Source organism: Equus przewalskii, chromosome 26, assembly GCF_037783145.1.
Source record: "Equus przewalskii isolate Varuska chromosome 26, EquPr2, whole genome shotgun sequence".
Lineage (NCBI taxonomy): Eukaryota > Metazoa > Chordata > Mammalia > Perissodactyla > Equidae > Equus > Equus przewalskii.
In genome coordinates this window covers 17050707-17070585 of record NC_091856.1, presented here as the reverse complement: position 1 = coordinate 17070585, position 19879 = coordinate 17050707, and the positions used below count along the sequence as shown (strand labels likewise).

The 19879-nt window shown below is 39.1% G+C and overlaps 2 protein-coding genes across 2 annotated transcripts in view; both read right to left on the bottom strand.

Annotated features, from left to right (window-relative positions):
- Positions 1 to 5505, bottom strand: part of KIAA1958 (KIAA1958 ortholog) — a 204956-nt gene extending 199451 nt beyond the window's left edge. The window contains exon 1 of the transcript XR_011533302.1: positions 5384 to 5505. The gene's annotated coding sequence lies outside the window, so the exon portion shown is untranslated. The remainder of the gene's footprint in view (positions 1 to 5383) is intronic.
- HSDL2 (hydroxysteroid dehydrogenase like 2) overlaps positions 1 to 19879 on the bottom strand; it is a 65169-nt gene that overhangs the window by 7627 nt on the left and 37663 nt on the right. The window contains exons 9-10 of the mRNA XM_008513263.2: positions 8711 to 8860; positions 5384 to 5512 (exon numbers count right to left, since the gene is read on the bottom strand). Of these exons, the coding sequence (XP_008511485.2) occupies positions 5384 to 5512; positions 8711 to 8860 (279 nt within the window). The remainder of the gene's footprint in view (positions 1 to 5383; positions 5513 to 8710; positions 8861 to 19879) is intronic.

Sequence of the window (19879 nt, the reverse complement as noted above, 5' to 3'; positions counted from 1 at the left end):
ATCCATTCTTCCCTTGATGGGCACCCAGGTTGCTTCCAAGTCTTAGCTATTGTGAATAATGCTGCGATGAACATAGGGGTGCATGTATCTTTATGCATTTGTGTTTTCATGTTCTTTGGATAAATATCCAGCAATAGGGGCTGGCCCGGTGGCACAGCGGTTAAGTGCGCACGTTCCGCTTCGGCGGCCTGGGGTTTGGATCCTGGGTGTGGACATGGCATTGCTTGGCAAGCCATGCTGTGGCAGGCGTCCCACATATAAAGTAGAGGAAGATGGGCATGGATGTTAGCTCAGGGCCAGCCTTCCTCAGCAAAAAGAGGAGGATTGGCAGTAGATGTTAGCTCAGGGCTGATCTTCCTCAAAAACAAAAAAATATATCCAGCAACAGAAAAGATGAATCATATGGTATTTCTATTTTTAATTTTTTGAGAAATGTCCATACTGTTTTCCACAGTGGCTGCACCAGTTTACACTCCCACCAGCAGTGTACCAGAGTTCCCTTCTCTCCATATCCTCTCCAAACTTGTTTCCTGTCTTGTTAATTATAGCCATTCTGACAGGCGAGGTGGTATCTCATGGTAGTTTTGATTTTCATTTCCTTGATAGTTAATGATGTTGAGCATCTTTTCATATGCCTGTTGGCCATCTGTATATCTTCTTTGGAGAAATGTCTGTTCAGATCTTTTGCCCATTTTTTAATTGGGTTGTTAGTTTTTTTGTTGTTGAGATGTGTAAGTTCTTTGTATATTTTAGGTATTAGCCCCTTATCAGATACAGGGTTTGCAAATGTCTTCTCCCAGTTGTTAGGCTGTCTTTTCACTGTGTTGATGGTTTCCTTTACTGTGCAGAAGCTTTTTAGTTTGATGTAGTCCCATTTGTTTATTTTTTTCTATTGTTTCCCTTTCCCTGTCAGACATGGTACTTGAAAATGTGCTGCTAAGACCAATGTCGAACAGTGTACTGCCTACATTTTCTTCTAGAAGTTTCATGGTTTCAGGTCTTACATTCAAGTCTTTAATCCATTTTGAGTTAATATTTGTGTATGGTGTAAGATAATGGTCTACTTTCATTCTTTTGCATGTGGCTGTCCAGTTTTACCAACACCATTTATTGAAGAGACTTTCCTTCCTCCATTGTATGTTCTTGGCTCCTTTGTCGAAAACTAGCTGTCCACAGATGTGCGGGTTGGGGTTTCTTTTTGAGGTGATGAAAAAGTTTTAAAAACAACTGTGGTGACGATTGCAAATATTGTGCATATGCTAAAAACTACTGAACTGTACACTTTAAATGGGTGAATTGTATGGTATGTGAATTACATCTCAATAAAGTTGTTTAAAAAATAAAAGCTATTGTCATATAACAATAAATTGAATCAGTAATTAAAAATTTTGCCACAGAAAATCCCAGGCCCAAATGGCTTCACTGGTTAATTCACAGGATAGAAAATAAATACACAAAAATCAATTGTATTTATCTATACTAGCAACAAACAATTCAAAAATAAAATCAAGACAATAATTCCATTCACAATAGCATAAAGAAGAATGAAATACTGAGGGAATAAAGCATGAACTATAAAAGAAAGAAATTATAGATTAGACTTTATGAAAACTGAAAACTTTCATAATTCAAAGGATAGCATTAAGAAAACGAAAATATAAGTCACAGACTGAGAGAAAATATTTGCAAATCACATGCTTCTAGAATTTATAAAGAATATTTACAACTTAATAATAAAAAGACAAGTCCATTTAAAGATGAGCAAAAGATTTGAATACACAGTTCATCAAATATAAATAGCTATTAAGCACATGGAAAGATGCTCAACATCATTAATCATTAAGGAAATGCAAACTAAAGCCACAATGAAATACCACCGTGTACCCACTAGAATGGCTGTAATAACAAAGACACTGCCATCTGTGACAACATGGATGAACCTGGAGGGCATTATGCTACTTGAAATAAGCCAGACATGGAAAGACAAATACTGTATGATTACACTTACACGTGGGATCTAAAAAAGTCTAATTCACAAAAGCAAAGAGTAGAATGGTGGTTGCCAGGGGCTGGGGGGTAGGCGAAATGGGGAGACATTAGTCAAAAGATACAAACTTTCAGTTATAAGATGAATAAGTTCTGGGGAACCTAATGAACAGCATGGTAAGTACAGTTAACCATACTGTACTGTATATTTGAAATTTGCTCAGAGTAGATCTTAAGTGTTCTCACCACACACACAGAAAAGGTAACTAACTATGTGAGGTGATGGATGTGTTCATTAGCTTGATTGTAGTAATTTCACAATGCATATGTCTATCAATCATCATGTTATATACCTTAAATATATACAGTTTTTGTCAGTTATACCTCAATAAAGCTGTTAAAAAAAAAAAAAAGACAATAAGTGTTGGTGAGGATTTGGAGAAACTGGAACCTTCATCCATTGCTCATGAGTATGTAAAATTGGTACTTTGAGCCACTTGAGCAGTTTGGTAGTTTCTTAAAAAGTTATATATCAACTTAAAAAGTTATATATCAACTTATCAAATGACCCAGCAGATTCTTGGGAATCTACCCAAGAGAAATGAAAATATACATCCATACAATACATGTGTGAGAATATTCTTAGCAACATTATTCATAATGCTTGAGACAATCCAATCAAAAACTTGAAACAATCCAAATGTCCACCAGCTGATGAGTTATGGATAAATAACATGTGGTATATCCATCACAATGGAATACTATTCAGCAGTGAAAAGGAACCAAACTATTGATACTGCTACAACATGGATGGATGAATCTCAAAAGCCTTTGCTAAGTGAAAGAAGCCAGATACAAAAGACTATATACTGTTTGATTTCATTGACATGAAATGTCTGGAAACAGTAAATCTGCAAAGACAGAAAGCAAATTAGTGTTTGGCTGGCTAGGGGCAAGAATGGGGACCAACTGCAAGGAAACATGAGAGAATTTTTTAGGGTGATGGAAATGTTCTCAAACTGGATTCTAAGAGATGGCTGTATAACTCTATGAAATTTACTAAAAACCATGTACACTTATAATGGGTGCATTTTATGGTATGTAAATTATACTTCAATAATACTGTTTAAAAAAATAACTTTTTAAAAACAGCTATTAAACACAATATCCTATATATAATCCCTCCTCGCAATCAGGTCATCTTGTACAATTTAGTTTCTTTCTACCGTAACACTTTGCCATCATACAGTGGCCTCTAGTGGCCAAAAGGAGAGATTTTGATTAATTGATCACTAGTTGCTTTGAGTTTTTATATTTACAATGTATCCTCTATATGAACTAAGTCACAGAAATGGCTATGGTTCCTCAAAAGAGAACGCTTAGCATATAAAGTGTAAAATGTGCCCAGTCAAAGGAAAGCAGATGGGATAAAGAGTAAGAACGAAAGGACATTAAGAGGCAGAAGCGAACTCACTTGCTCCCAATGTAAACTGTTGCTATAACATGAACCTTAAGGATACTTGAAAACACATTACTCATTTAGCTGACGGACCTCCCCCATTCAACCCAGGACCACACTCAAGAAAGACATAAATGGAAGGGCCATCATCACAGGTTTATGCTACATAAATAAAATGCAAGTTAAAGAAGTCACTTGATTCTTTCACCTTTGGAGGGCACCATAGCATAATGACTACAAGAGCATGAGCTTAGAAGTTAGTTTAGAGTCATATCCTAAACTTGCTATGTGACCTTGGGTTTATTATCTGATTCATCAATGCCTCAGGCTTTTTTTTTTTTTTTTTTTTTTTTAAGATTTTATTTTTCCTTTTTCTCTCCAAAGCCCCCCGGGACATAATTGTGTATTTTTAGTTGTGAGTCCTTCTAGTTGTGGCATGTGGGATGCCACCTCAGCATGGTGCCATGTCCACGCCCAGGATCCAAACCTGCGAAACCCTAGGCCACGAAGCAGAGCACAAGAACTTAACCACTCGGCCACGGGGCCGGCCCCCATTTTTTTCAAATGGAAAAAATATTTTATCTCAAAGCATTGGTGGGAGTATTGCTTAACTCATAGTAAACAGAGAATACACATTAACTATAACTATTGTAATTTCAGTTTAGAAATTGACAATAAATTTTTATTTTAATGATTTTAAGTTCAAAATATTATATATTTATAAGATTCAAATTTACCAAACATTTCTGGAGCATATAGTATGTCTAAAGCACCTTGTTTAAGCTTTATGGAAAAACAGTTGTTGAAACTCTAAACAAACTACTGAAAATGATTAAAGAGATAACTATGCATTAACATTGAGAGATGTTATAATGTACTAAGTAAAAAAGATTACCAAAAAGTAGCAATGCTATAATCCTGTTTTTATAAGTACATGTGTATATTTATATACATTCACAGAAACATATATACATGACTCTAAACCAAAATCAACTGATAGCCATCTCTTAGTAGCGCAAAAAAGAATAATTTTACTTATTTTTTCTTCAGTGTATTTTCTAATTTTTGTACCATGAATATTTAATACTACTATTAAAAAAAAGGAAAAGTTGAAGAGACCTTGATCATTAGTAACATCATGCATAGATTGACTCAGATGGCATATAGGCCATTAACATCCTGGATTAGAATTGGAAAGCCAGACCTAGAGGGCACAGAATACACTGTGATCTTCAATTTATGAAGTTATAACATTTATAACTCACTAAACGAAAGAATCTTTACATTAGAATGTTATAATGCTTTAAAGTGCTGCTTCTAATAAATACATGTGTTAATTCACTTACCATTTGGAGTAGTGTTCTAAGAGTAGAAAATTTTAAAAATTACCCTTAACGTTTTTCTGGCACAGTTAGAGGTACATGGGCAGAACAGAAAATTATGCAAAACCTTCTCCTAGTTAGAGATTCCACAGAAAGCACGGTCACTGGCCCATGGGAGATCCGTTTCCTACGACAATAGTGGCAAGACTGAAGCACGACTCTACTCTCAATAAACGACCTGCAGCTGAGTTCAGCACCTCCGGTGAGCCAGGTGTTACTGGAAATGATATCTTAGTCCAACTGGTAGAAATGAAGCCCGCCTAGGAGTCCTGCTGAACAGAGAGTCCTTTTCTCTGTTCCCAATATTATCTTATTAGCTTCTCAGTCATGCAAAAAGGAAATTCTGACATCACTCCTCACTTGTTGGTTAAAGTAGAAAGGGCAGTAGACGTGACAGTGGGAACCACCTTCCCAAGGCTACGTGCTCTTCAATATGCACAGCTGCTGACATTCTACTGCTACAAACACTCAAGAGGCTTGATGATTTGGAAAGGAATAAATGTTAGAACTAAGTTTTCCTTAAACAGTAAGTAAATTAATAAAACTGAAAACTCACCAGAAAACATTTTTACAAAATCCTCAGTAGACATGCTCATCACCACGTCTGCCCGATCAGAGGGCTCTCCATATCCAACATTCCCACCCTGGCTTTTCAGATCAAGAAACCAAGTTCCACCATCTTCACCTACACAAAAGATAAGATATAGAAATAAATGCCAAAGAAGCCTGGTTCTTAAACTTCATAACTGCTCTAATTAGAACAATCTTACATAAGTCTGTTTCCTAAGTTAAAATCCTCAGGCATCTATCAAATTCAGTACTTATAGACGGTCCCCGATTTACAATTTTTCGACTTTACCATGGTGCAAAGTGATACGCATTCAAACTGTGCTTTGAATTCTGATCTTTTCTTGGGCTAGCGATATGCGATGCGATCCTCTCTGGTGATGCTGGGCTGTGGCAGTGAGCCCAGCTCCCAGTCAGCCACGTGATCATGAAGGTAAACAACTGATACACTTACAACCATTCTGTACCCATCCAGCCATTCTGTTTTTCACTTTCAGTACACTATTCAATAAATTGCATGAGATATTCAACACTTTATTATAAAATAAGCTTTTTCGTGTTAGATGATTTTGCCCAACTGTAGGCTAATGTAAGTGTTCTGAGCACATTTAAGGTAAGCTAGTTTCAGCTATGGTGTTTGGTAGGTTAGGTTTATTAAATACATTTTCGACTTATGATATTCTCAACTTACAATGGGTTTATCAGTATGTAACCCCATCATAAGTCGAGGAAGATGTGTGTTATGTGCCAGGCACTAGGCTAGGCTCTGAAGACTCTGCAATAACATGGTTCTTACAAACGAGGAAGTGGAAGGTAATGTGCAGTCAGACAAGCCCAGCTGAAGCTGAAATTTAAAAGTTAAGTACGAATTAGCTAGATGAGGAACTGAAAAAAGTACAGTAAGACTAGAAGGTAGGAAGAGAGTGGATAGTGGCATTAGATGAGCTCGTGAAGCAGCCCAGATGTGGAGCATAGTGAGCCACGTAAAGGATTCACTGACTTCACCCTAAGGAATGTGCCATGAAGGAGAATGACATAAGGTTTGTATTTTAAATACATTGCCCCAACAACAGTGTAGAGAACATATTGGAGGGGAATAAACAGGATGCAGAAGACGAGGTAGGATGGTGTTGGGGTAGTTGAGGAGCTGGAGAATATGTGCCTGGATCAGGATGGCAGCAGTGAGAATGGACGACAGAAGGCATATCTGAGAGATCATTTCAAAGCAGAACCACAAGATGAGACAACTGATTGAATATGTTGAGAAAAAGGTAGGGAAGGTCTGTAAGAATGATTTGCTAGTTTTGGGCTTGGGAAACTGGGTAAATATTGGTGTATTTTTTACTGAGAGAGGACTACTGAAGGAGAGCAGATTTAATAGGTAGTGCCAAAGGCAGGTATTGGGAATGGTGAGTTGTTTGGGACATTTTCAGACTGAGGCATCTCTGTGGCAGCGAACTGAAAATGTCAAATGAAGTCTGACTAGGATAGAAATAGAGATACATTAGTAATCAGTTCCTGTAGTCATTGAAGCCGTGTGAGTGGTTGAGGTGCCCTGGAGAAGGTGTGTAAAATATTAAGAGTGCTAAGACAGTGACCTGAAGAACAGCAACATTTAGGGAAAGATAGAGGAAAGCACCAGGCACAAGAGACTGACAAGGCATGATTACAGCTAGAGAAGGAAGCAAGAAGAGCTACCGTCAAGGAAGCCAAGGAAAGAGAGCATTTCCAGAAGGAAAGAGTGGTCAACAGCATCAAATGTTATGCAGTGGTGATAAGGTAAGAATGACAAATGCCCACTGGTGTTATAGAAGTCACTGAGGAGGTGAGAGCAAATTCACTGGAGTGGAGAAAAATGATACCAGAGCAGAGCAAACTGTAGATGAAAATAAGTTTGGCTCTAACAGGGAGAAGAAAGACGGAGGTGCAGATGGGGGGTTGTTGTTGTGTTCTGTTTTAAAGATAGACTAGACTTTGAGAATGTTAAAATACCACTGGGAAGGAGGCTGCAGAATGAACAGGTGGAAGAAAGGGCATCATAAATAGTACAAAGTCCCAGAGGAGGCCAGAGGAAATGGGATCTAGAGCGCTGCTGCTCAAAGTGTGATCCATGGTTGCAGTACTGTCATCACCTGTCAGAAATGCAGACTTCAGACCTACTGAATCAGAGTCTGCATTTTAGCACGATCCCAGGTGACCAGTATGGACATTAAAGAATTGAGATGCACAGTTCTAGAGTTGGCTCCATTCATCTGGGAGGAGAGGAAGAGAGGATGATGCTTACAATGGTTGATTTGATATGAGACGGCAGGAAGCTGAAGCAATTTGTCTGTCAGCTTCTATTATCTCTGTGAAAGAGGAGGTGGGATTATCTGCTGAAACTGGCTGGGAAGAGGTGAAGGGAGAGATGGGAGATTTGAGGGACACTGAAAAACTTTAAACTAGTTGCCGTAGGGAATGAGGCAGTCAGTAAGCTGACCACAGAAATATAGAATTCAGAGGTGCTGCTTAAAACCCAGTTGAAGAAGGACAATAACGAATTTCTACTGGTACAGATCCACTGGCTGGTGTGACGATTTTTCTTTTCATTTCTCCAGCAAGGCTTAGCAGACTGGATGCAACTGTGGGACAGCCAGATAGTCTGACTCATCCAGGACTAGGGTTTTGACAGGTGGTGACACAAGCACAAAGGGTCCAGGAAGTTTAGGATACAGGCGAGAGAGTGACTGAAGCAATGGACCATGGGTTCTAACGATAGAAAAGGAAATAAAAACAGGAACGTGCAGAAGGATTCAGATCAAACAGAGGAGATAAAGAAGAAAAGAACTGACAATGGCGAAGTCTGCATACAATGGGACTGAGGTAGCAGTTCTTAAACTATCATTAATGTGTTAATACTATATTGAGAAGAAAAATATTAACAGAGGGTTTCAAAAGCTGACCACATTCAGACTGAGTTAAATAATCTCAAAGATAAAAATGGCAAAGTGCTCATGGTTGATGATAAATTACTCTATTACCCTGTCAAGATCCATATGCCCTTCTAAATATGATTTTCTCTCCATTATAGATGCCAAGGAGTTATTTAACACTGGAAGTATCTGCAATGAAATTTTATTTTACATGCGCCCATAGGCACTGATCTTAAAAATACAAATCAGTAGTCATTTGCTATTCTTGAATGTCTACATTCTAGGGTAAGGGTTCCAGAAACAGCCAACTATCAAGATGATCACTACTGGAGGCTGATTTTCATCCAAGGGAAATATGCTACTTTGTTTCATAAAAGCCCCAGATTACTAGACGTAATCCTTACCTGAGAGTTCAAACTGATAGATTGCTTGAGTGGCTTTAACCACATCGTCACTGAGAGAGTCCTTAACAATTCTAAATGTTTCTTCCACAGCTCCAGATCGTGGTTTTGGTGGCGGCTGTGACTTCTCTTCTGTCAGTTCTGGAGGAGGACCTGTAAAATATTACTGACGTCAATGGCTTTAAAGCCTAGGCAATGTAAGGCCACACACGGAATTAATTAACTAGGAGAACAGACTTGCTACCAATTAGACCTGTTTGACCAAAATGAGGGCTTAAATGCACTCAGTGGCATCTAACAGCATAAATCAAACTGATGGAATGACAGCCAAACACATCAGTTGTGATTATAAATACAAACGGTTTATACTCTCCAAGTAAAAGGCTCTCAGATTAGGTTAAAAAAAAAAACCCACTAGGGGCTGGCCCCATGGCCAAGTGGTTAAGTTCGCGCGCTCCGTTGCAGGCGGCCCAGTGTTTCGTTGGTTCGAATCCTGGGCGCGGACATGGCACTGCTCATCAAACCACGCTGAGGCAGCATCCCACATGCCAGAACTAGAAGAACCCACAACAAAGAATATACAACACAACGAAGAATATACAACTATGTACCGCAGGGCTTTTGGGAGAAAAAGGTAAAAATAAAATCTTAAAGAAAAAAATCCACTAAAAAACTATATAGTGTCTATAATAAACGGACCTAAAGAAATTATTGGAGTTTCAGGGGTAATAGTCAATCACTCCTTTATTATTCCCTCTGAGGTGTTTTGTTTTTTTTTTTTTCCAGTGAGGAAGATTGGCCCTGAGCTAACATCTATGCCAATCTTCCTTTACTGTTTATGTGGGATGCCACCACAGCACGGCTTCATGAGCAGTGTGTAGATCCATGCCCAGGATCCAAACCTGTGAACCCCAGGCTGCCAAAGCAGAGCATGTGTGAACTTAACCACTATGCCACTGGGCTGGCCAACCCCTCTGAGTTTTAAAACCAGATGAGAAAAGAGGACACTAGAGTCAGAAAGATGGAGATCAGAATATCAACTGTGCCAATTAGTGAAGGCTGGCCCTGGTGGTCTGGTGGTTAAGATTCAGTGCTCCCAATGCTGTGGCCTGGGTTCATTTCCAGCATTTCTGGTCAAGGAACCACACCACCGGACTGTTGATTGTCACACTGTGATGGCTGCCTGTTGCTGTGATGCTGAAAGCTATGCCACCGATATTTCAAATAGCAGCACAGTCACTCATGGTGGATAGGTTTCAGCAGAGCTTCCAGACTAAGACAGATGGACAAGAAGAAGGACTTGGCCACCCACTTCCGAAAAAATTGGCCATGAAAATCCTATGAATAGCAGCAGAGCAGTGTCTGATATAGTGCTGGAAGGTGAGAGGATGGCACAAAAAGAACAGGCAGGGTTCCGCTGTGCTGTCCACAGGGTCACCAGGAGTCGGAATCGACTCGACGACACTAACAACAACAAACTGGTGGAGCTGAATTGGAGACTGTAGCTTGAATCAACAGCCAAGTGAACTCCCACTAACTTCACCTCTAAATTAAACTTATTCACCTGGTCCCTTCACCCCTGGATTGAACTGGCCTCCTCCCCATCAGGGGATCGAAATGCCTCTGTAAGTAAAGATCAGGTGAAAACTGAGGACAGAATGCCCAGAAAGGGTCTAAACCACACAAAGTCCTTTCTTCTCCGACTCTCAGTCAGATTGGTACCCCCGACTAGAGGCAGAGGGAGGTCAGATTATTGGATTCATGAAGGCCCCCCTGCCTAGAAACACAAGGCCAGGGGAATGGAGGTTACATTTTTTAACTTGTATCCACTTAACTCATTGGCCATAACCATTCAGCATAGGATGAGCCAGGGGAGAAGACGGGCAGTGCATAGAACGGTTCGACTCCCACGGCATGCAGCCGGCCCCTCTCCCAACCTCTGCTCCTTTACTTAGCCTCCTGGAATCACCTGTGGGCCGTTTCATGGTCGCCCCCAGAAACAGGGGAGGACAATTCATTCATTAAATTAATTCCAAGGCCAATCTGTACTCGAGGCTGAAAATTAACTCTCCATCTATCTCCCAACTCAATTATACCCAGTTGATATCGACCCTGATATCAGTTTCCCTACATTAAACCCAGCATATATGGGGTTAAAACCAAAACACTCATTCCCTGCTTACTCTCTGGCTTCCTGGCTCCAGAATCCACTATCCTCCATGGAGACAGACACCGTCAAGGACAAGCACCTGGACTATCTCCTCCCCACAAAGAGATACAGACTGGTGGGAAAGCCGCTGACCAGCAAGGTCACAGGCTCCCTCCTCTCTGCAAGTGTCTCAAGGCCGAAGACAGGCTGGTGGGAAAGCTCCAACCAGCAAGGCCATACGCTCCCCCTCCCCTACCTAAAACCCCAAATAAAAACCCGTCCTTTTAGCTTTTCGGGGAGTTTGGGATTTCAGCGTTAGCTGCCCTCTCTCCTTGCTCAGCGCTGTGCAAAAAATAAAGTTCCTACTTTCCTCCACCACCCCCGGTGTCAGAGATTGGCTTGCTGCGCAACGGGTGAGCGAACTCACTTCAGGTTCGGTAACACAGACATCTTGTCCAACATAATTCACCAAAGGTTATTAAATGAAATCTAACTGACAGCATAAAGACACTTCAGAATACAACATAAGCAATATAAAAGTATCCCAAATTTGTTAAATATGAATTACCTTCCACTACGATGTTTCCAGAGACACATAAAAACAACAGTAAAATCCTTCTCTTATAAAGTCCAAGCAGATATTAAGGATGAGATCCTTAAGATCCAATGGAGCAAGGATAATCCCTTTCCATAAAAATGTTTAGTCAGTTTTGTTATTGTTTTTAAATTCACTACAGAGAGTGCACCCCTTTATTGCCTGCACCCAGGGCAAATAACTCTGACCGCCTTGCCCTTGACACAGCGCTTTTTTTTTTTTAAGATTTTATTTTTCCTTTTTCTCCCCAAAGCCCTTTGGTACATAGTTGTGTATTTTCAGTTGTGGGTCCTTCCAGTTGTGGCATGTGGGACACTGCCTCAGCATGGCCTGATGAGTAGTGCCATGTCTGTGCCCAGGATCCGAACCAGCAAAACCCTGGGCCACCGAAACAGAGCACGCAAACTTAACCACTTGGCCATGGGGCCGGCCCCACAGCACTGTTTTTTATTGATGTATAACATACATAAACAGTGATTTTAAGTACACAACTCAAAAAGTTACCAGAAAGCGAATACACTGTGTCATCAACTAGGTCAAGAAAGAGAACATTACAAGTACCCCAGAAACCCACTCCATACGGCCTCTCCTAATTGCTACTCCCCCTCTACTACCTAAAGAAACTATCCTGACACCTAACACCACGGATTAGTTTTGCCTCATTTTTACCTCCATATAAACGGAATCAATCATCTAAATTTCTGTTCTTTTATGCCTGTCAATCCTTCATCAACTTTTCCAAAAAATGCAAGAAAAGGGAAAACTTTTTTTTTCTTTTTCTCTTTTTTATTTTTTTTGAGGAATGTTAGCCCTCAGCTAACATCTGCAGCCAATCCTCCTCTTTTTGCTGAGGAATCCTGGCCCTGAGCTAACATCCATGCCCATCTTCCTCTACTTTATATGTGGGATGCCTACCACAGCATGGCTTGCCAAGTGGTGCCATGTCCACACCCGGGATCCGACCCGGCGAACCCCGGGCCACCAAAGCGGAACATGCACACTTAACTGCTGCGCCCCCAGGCCGGCTTGAAAAGGGAAAACTTCTTAATTCATTCTTTGAGGCCATCATTAGCCTGATACTAAACCAGACAATGACACCACAAGAAACCCGTGTAGTGTAGACAGACAATATGCAAATACATACATACCAAAAAATTAAGTCAAGAATTGATGAGTTCTATTACCAAAAACAAGCAAGAAGTGGAAAAGGATGGGAGACTACCTTATACAGTGGTCAGTTTGAATAGACACTGAATTAAACAATATAAGGCGGAATATGTGAATACACACACACATACATTTATCCTACAATCTGAAAACATGACATTTTGTCAATAGTTCCTGGTATATTTTCACCCATTAAATTTGAAAAAGGTGCCCTCCCATAATAATACCTAATGCTCTATAATCTTTGTCATGCCTGTGTTGAGCAATGCTACTTCCCAGCATATCCTTGAAAATAAATTATTTCCCAAGTGTACACCAATGTAAGTGAATAGGGCATGATGTTATATTACTATTATTATTATATTATTATTTAGAGGCTGGCCCCATGGCAGAGTGGTTAAGTTTGCACACTCCACTTCGGCGGCCCAGGGTTTTGCCAGTTCGGATGCTGGGTGTGGACATGGAACTGCTCATCAGGCCATGCTGAGGCAGCGTCCCACATGGCAAGGCCAGAGGCACTCACAACTAGAACATACAACTATGTACTGGGGGGATTTGGGGAGAAGAAGAAAAAACAAATGTTTGGCAACAGATGTTAGCTCAGGTGCCAATCTTTAAGAGAAAAGAAAAAAAAGATATTATTTAGAAGCCCATTTAAAAATTCAGATATGTATTCTAATATTTAATGCTGATAGTGCAGTGAGGGAGGTGCTCATACACTGGTAGTAGGTTTATAATACTAGAAGGAAATTTCGTAACATGTATCAGGGGCCTTCCCATTGCCTCATCATCTACTTTTAGTGATCAATTTTAAGAAAATCCTGTAACATTTATAAAATGAAACACAAACAACTAAAACAAAATACCATTCACATGATAGTATATAATACTAAGTTGCCATTTCAAAACTTTGTTTCTGAAGACATGGAAAATATTCACAATATAATGTTAAGTAAAAAGGGAGTCTATATAATTAAATATAATATGATCCAATCTGGTAAAATATATGTTTGTGCATCTGAATTTTAATTATATTTGAAAAAAAAGTGAGGGGCCAGCCCTGTGGCCAAGCGGTTAAGTTCGAGTGCTACGCTTTTTTATACTATTTTTTTCTGTACAAAGTAATTTAAAATGATATCAAAATTAATGAAAGTACATAACAAAATCTATTTGATGTGGTCAAAGTTATACTAAGGGGAGAAATAATGCACAATCAAAAGTTATTTTATTTTAAAAGGAATAAAGATAAAGTATTAGCCTAACAAGTGAGAAAAGGAACAAAAACGTGTAACCTCAAAGAAAGAAGAAAATCATAAAGCAAAAATTAAAAAATTAATGAATCAGAAGGTTGCACAATTCTGTGAATATACTAAAATCACTAAACTATGCACTTTGGTGAATTTTTTGGCGTATGTAAATTATCTCTCAGTAAAGCTGTTATAAAAAAAGTAATGAGGGGCTGGCCTGGTGGCACGGTAGTTAAGTTCAGCACACTCCGCTTTGCTGACCCAGGTTCGCAGGTTCGGATCTCAGGCATGGACCTACATCGCTCATCAGCCATCCTGTGGCAGTAACTCACATACAAAATAGACGAAGACTGGCACAGATGTTAGCTCAGGACCAATCTTCCTCACCAAAAATAACCCCCAAAACCAAAAACAAATCAGAAAGAGAAAAGCAGTAGAATAAAAAATAAAATTTAAAATCTAGTTCTTTTGAGAAAAAATAAGATACAGTAAAATTAGCAACTTTCTGGCAGATTTAATCAAGGAGAAAAGCAGAGAAAAATAAACTTTAAAAAGAGAAAAGAGATAAAATAAATATGGAAATTTAAAAAATTATAAGTGAATTTACTACATGTCCACACAAATATATTTTAAAACTTCAAATGGATAAGTCTTGTCTTTTATTTTAGAATAAGCCAATAATTGAATGAGAAAATAAATACATTTCCAAAGAAAGAACTTCAGAAAAGACCAAATAATTTAGTGGGTGAGCTATTTCAAACCCTCAAGGAAAAGAACATAGAAAAAAAAGCTACCCAACTGATTACCATATTCAAAATATAACACATTTATTACACTAAAAAATGTAGACACTAAGCTAACTTTTATCTGATAAAAAAATGTTAACCAACATTTAACCCCTTACTTCTGGGTAAAATCTAAAGATTTTCCCTTTATAATTCAGAATAAAATAAGAATACCTAAAATAAACATTTTCAATTAATGTCCTGGAAGTTCATGTCAGTGTATTAAGATACATACCAGAAATAATCCCATAAGATATTATTATTATATACAGGCAGTAAGTTAGATCACTTAGAAGATTCAAGATCATTATCCAATGATAATTAGAGCAACTAATCTTTATAGGGGGCTGACTATGTCAAATTCACAAGACGATGCACTATGATAGTTACTCAATCCTCACAATACTTGCATAAGGAAAGTGAGAGATGAGAAAAGTGTCTCAGAGAGCTGAAGTGACTTGTCCAAGGTCACAGATATAAATAAGTGGCAGCGGCAGGATTTAAACCCAGATTCTGTCTTACTTACTCTAAAGTCTATGCTTTCAATGACAACTACTGTCTCTCTGTTAGAGACTATTAGAAGTCTTAGGGGGAAAAAAGCTCATGAAGATGACCAGATATAAATATATAAAAATTAGCTTCCCCCTTTTTATTTATAATTTGCCTTATTCCAGAAAGCATTTCAATTTGCTTAATAAACATAATCCAAGATTAAATTAAAGTAAAAAGGAGTGAGTGAGCTTTTAAAATGGCAACTGGAATGCCCAGCAACTCACCCAAGGTTACTGGGTACTAAGTGGCACAGTGGGACTTCAGACCCAGGCAGTCTGACTCCAGAGCCTACACAGTTTTACCACTCAGTAATACTTCCTCCACATCTTCTTCTATATCTATCTAAGTTTTTTTTTTTTTTTTTTTTGGTGAGTAAGATTCACCCTGAGCTAACATCTGTGCCAGTCTTCTTCTACTTTGTATGTGGGTCACAGCCACAGTATGGCTGACCAGTGGTGTAGGTCTGCCCCTGGGATCCAAACCTGTGAACTCCAGGCCACCAAAGCAGAGCAGGCTGAACTCAACCACCACACCACAGGGCTGGCCCCTAATATTTATAGAGTCAACATAAACTTGGTGCTGAGCATAGCACCAAGACCTAAACTCACCAGTAGGGGACCAAGCAGAAGCTGCTCAAAGCGGGGCTAGCAGAGATACAGGCTTCCTTCATGTTTCCATAGCAGGAATACAAAGGAATGATCTAGTTTTGGTAGTTACACCAGAGAGAACTAACTTTGTCATATAAATAACTGCTGGAACTTCTCCCATACTAGTAGGTGACTATTTAGGTGATTTGTCTATTAATCAAGATATAATATTGGTATCATCTGAAGTGCTAAGAAGATTGCAGCAAAAACTTTAGTGCAGCCCTGAAAGACATTTGCCCAGGCATAAATTGCATAATTTATCACCTGGAATATTTGGATGTAGAATGATGATGGCACAAGAATAAAACTTCAGAAGACAAAGAACAAACCAGTAATATATTTGAAAGATACAGTCAGTAGACTACAAATACATAAGCTTTAATGAGAAAGAGACACTTAGACCATTTCAATAACTTAAAAAAAAAAAAAAAAGACACATGGCTAGCAGCCTCTGACCCAGCCTCTCCTAACTTCATCCTAAATAAATACAAAAATGAAAAAAAAAAAGACAAATACTAAACATCACCTAGACTGACACAATTTACTGTCAGAACCTAGGAAGAAATGGTCAGTAATGATAAGGTAGATGGAGTCAGCCTAAGAAACACAGGACTGCCTGTGCTCCGCCACATGAAAGATCTCGAAGGAGGAAGAGCTCTGCTCACCTAAAGAAAGAAGACAGGTTCTCACATTTTTAAACCACTAGATCACATTCTGGGCTTGTACCAACCAGAAGACTACGATCTGCCCCTCGGTTCTATGATGCTGCTTTTTAAGAAAGCCTCCATCTTTCAAATCCCGTTTCAAAGCTTGTAGCTCCCAGATAACAGAGGCGCAGACAGCAGGGGGAGTCGTGGTGGTGTCCACCCTGAGAAGTACAAGCCGCAAAGCCTGTAAGACGGATCAAGATGGGGAGGGGAAGAACCTTGGCAGCAGGGCATGCTGGGAGAGTAGGTGTTAAGCAGAAGAAGTAAAAGAAAGTCACAAGAAGGCCTTGGACAATGGCACCAGCTCTACGCCTAACGGGTACCACGAGAGAAACTGCAGCTCTGAGAAAGGATTTCCACCAGATGGACAGGGAGCGGAGCCAAAATCAACCTACACATCCCTGTCATTTGACTACACTAGCTCTAGAGATATCTCTTAATATGAGGATGAATTAATAGGGAAAAAGTGACCTGATGCCTCTGAAAAAACAAGGTACCACAAGGTAATGGAAGGTTATCCTGAAGAGCAAAAGTCTACCTCTAAAAATAACGCACTATGAAACCCACAAGAATTCCTCCACATGAAAACTACACGAAACAGGGGCAGAAAGTCATACATAATTGGCTGAGATGAAAAGACAACAGAATAAAATGAAAAAGGAAATGGGAAACATGAAAAACAAAAAGCACAATAGCAAAATTAAACTAACAATTAGAGGCAATATGGAACAGACGAAAGTGTCAAAAATCTTATCAGTAACACAGAGTACAAACTTGAAAAGGTCTCCCAGAATGCAGAAGAAAAGAACAAAAAAATGGAAATAGTAAGAGATGGTCTTAACTACAGGGGAAAAGGAAAGACTAGCCAGGGTAAGAATAAGTGTTTCTGAGGTGAATTCAGAACAAATGGAACAGAAGCAATTAAAACTGTAACTAAAAGGGCCGGCCCCATGGCCGAGTGGTTAAGTTCGCACGCTCTGCTGCGGCGGTCCAGGGTTTCACTGGTTCGAATCCTGGGCGCAGACATGGCACTGCTCATCAGGCCATGCTGAGGCGGCATCCCACATGCCACAACTAGAAGGCCCACAATTAAAAATGCACAACTATGTACCAGGGGGCTTTGGGAGAAAAAGGAAAAATAAAAAAAAAAAATCTTACAACTATAACTAAAGAAAAAACAAAAATAAACTAGAGGTAAAAAAATTAAAAGACTATATGAGCTCCCTGTGTTGCAATGGGGGGAAAATCAATGAAGAAATCACAGCATTGCTTTTACTATGAGAAAGAAAGCATTAATTTAAAATTATGTACATAGTTTACAATATATTACATAATTACATATATATTATATAAAACGAGTATATAGAGCACAGATTCCAGAGAAGGTACAATCTAATGTTAATAGGATTATTAAGTAGTGGGTACAACAGAAAAGTGAGCCTCTCCCCCTTGGAAATGAGGGACACACACTGACTTCTGAGAGAGAAACTGTAAAGTCAACACACAATGGATCTGGATATGGATGTAAAAAGTCACCTCAGAGAGCTAAGCTAGATCCCAGGCCAGAAATACTGGACTATTACCCATAAGACTATATTAATATATCTATAGAAAATGGCAAGTGGAACTGCAGTTGACTGAACCAGGAAGACTAAGGTAAAGGGAGCTACAGAAGTAAATGCTCTTTCCAGCCCTGTCTGGGGAAGAGAAGCTTTAGCCAGAGGAATTGGAGTATTCTGACCTCAAGGATGAGGGCATCCCTCACATGGAGACGGATACAGGGATCGCAGTCACGCACTACACATGTTCTGATCCCACAGGCAAAACAGCCCCTATCAAAGCCTGAAGCCAATAAACATTTATCCTACACTTTACTTATCTAACCCCTCTTGTTTGAGTCCACGGTCACGAAACAACCTTCTGATCATGATTCTGTTCCCCAGATAATTACGCCCTAAGGGAGAGAATAGGCTGATCATAGCAACTACACATTTAGTCTGTGAAATGGCAAGCCCTCATTATAAATTAATAAATTGGATTCCTGGTGGGGAAATACACTAATTTAAATGACTTTACGTGTTCTGGAGTTAGGAAAGCAATTTTAGTTTGGTTAAAGGTATGGGCTTTGGAATCAGAGAAATATGAATTTAAATCCTGGTTCTAACACCTGCCAGTTGTGTGATCTTAGATATAAAATGAGGAAAATAATACCTGTCTTGTAGGATCATAAGTATGAAATGAGACAATGCACGCAAAGTACTTAGCATAGTGTTTGGCCCACAGTAAATGACAAATAAACATTTGTTGAAAAACAAAATGAATATATGTGATCAATAAGTGGTTCTGATTATTTCAATTTGGAATTTAAATGAGCTCAGTTCATGCATATCTTCCTCCAAAAGAGAGCTCCAATCTCAGGGTGCTGGGCAAAACCCAGGATTTTGGACTTGCCTAACTCAAAGACTAGACTCCCGCAGACTTTGACAAGCTCTCTAATTCCTGCCATTCTGTAAGAGGCCTTTTCAAAAAGAGACTGACAGCCTTGTTTTAATACTCTGATACATTCACGTGGCAACCAGATCAAAGATCTAATTTTTAAAATTTTTTAAATTTTAAAAAGAGCCATCTCTAGGTGGTGGGATAATGAATAACTTTTTTCCTTTCTATACTTTTCAAATTTTCTATAATACAAACAAAAAGTTGCCTCTTTTATTACCTAAGTAATTTTTTTAAGCTCTCTCAAAAACTTTGGACAAAAGATAAAGATAGAAAAGAGAAGATTAAGCTGGAAATAAGGTTTGGCACTAAAATGCATTGAGTTAAGGTTCTAGAATTGTGGTCAGGTTCTATAGGTCTGCTGAGGGTATAGAGAGACTTTGTTCCTAAGTTTTCTAGCAGCCGTTTAAAGAATCTATGATCACTTAGGAGACCCACAGTGTCTGTAAGACAAAAATAAGAGTCCAGGAGAAGCACAGCTATTCTTGTTAGTAAAGCATGAAAGACATTTTCCCCATGGGTATTTGTTAGAGTATTTCTTCTCTTATCTTTCAGCAAACGAGTGGCATAATGCCAGAACACCAAGAATCAAACGTACGCTCTGGACTGATTCAAGGGGGCTATTGTTTCTGAATTATAAAAACAAAACAAAGTAAAACCAAAACCTCGTCTGCAGTTAATTTCTCCCCTAAAGTGGTCACATAGCCACAAACTCTGAGAATATAGTGTTAGATGTACTTTGATATGACATAATTTTCCTCAAGACAAAATAACACATCAACATGAAATACCTAAAGACAGTGCCAGGGAAAAGAAATAAAACCTTT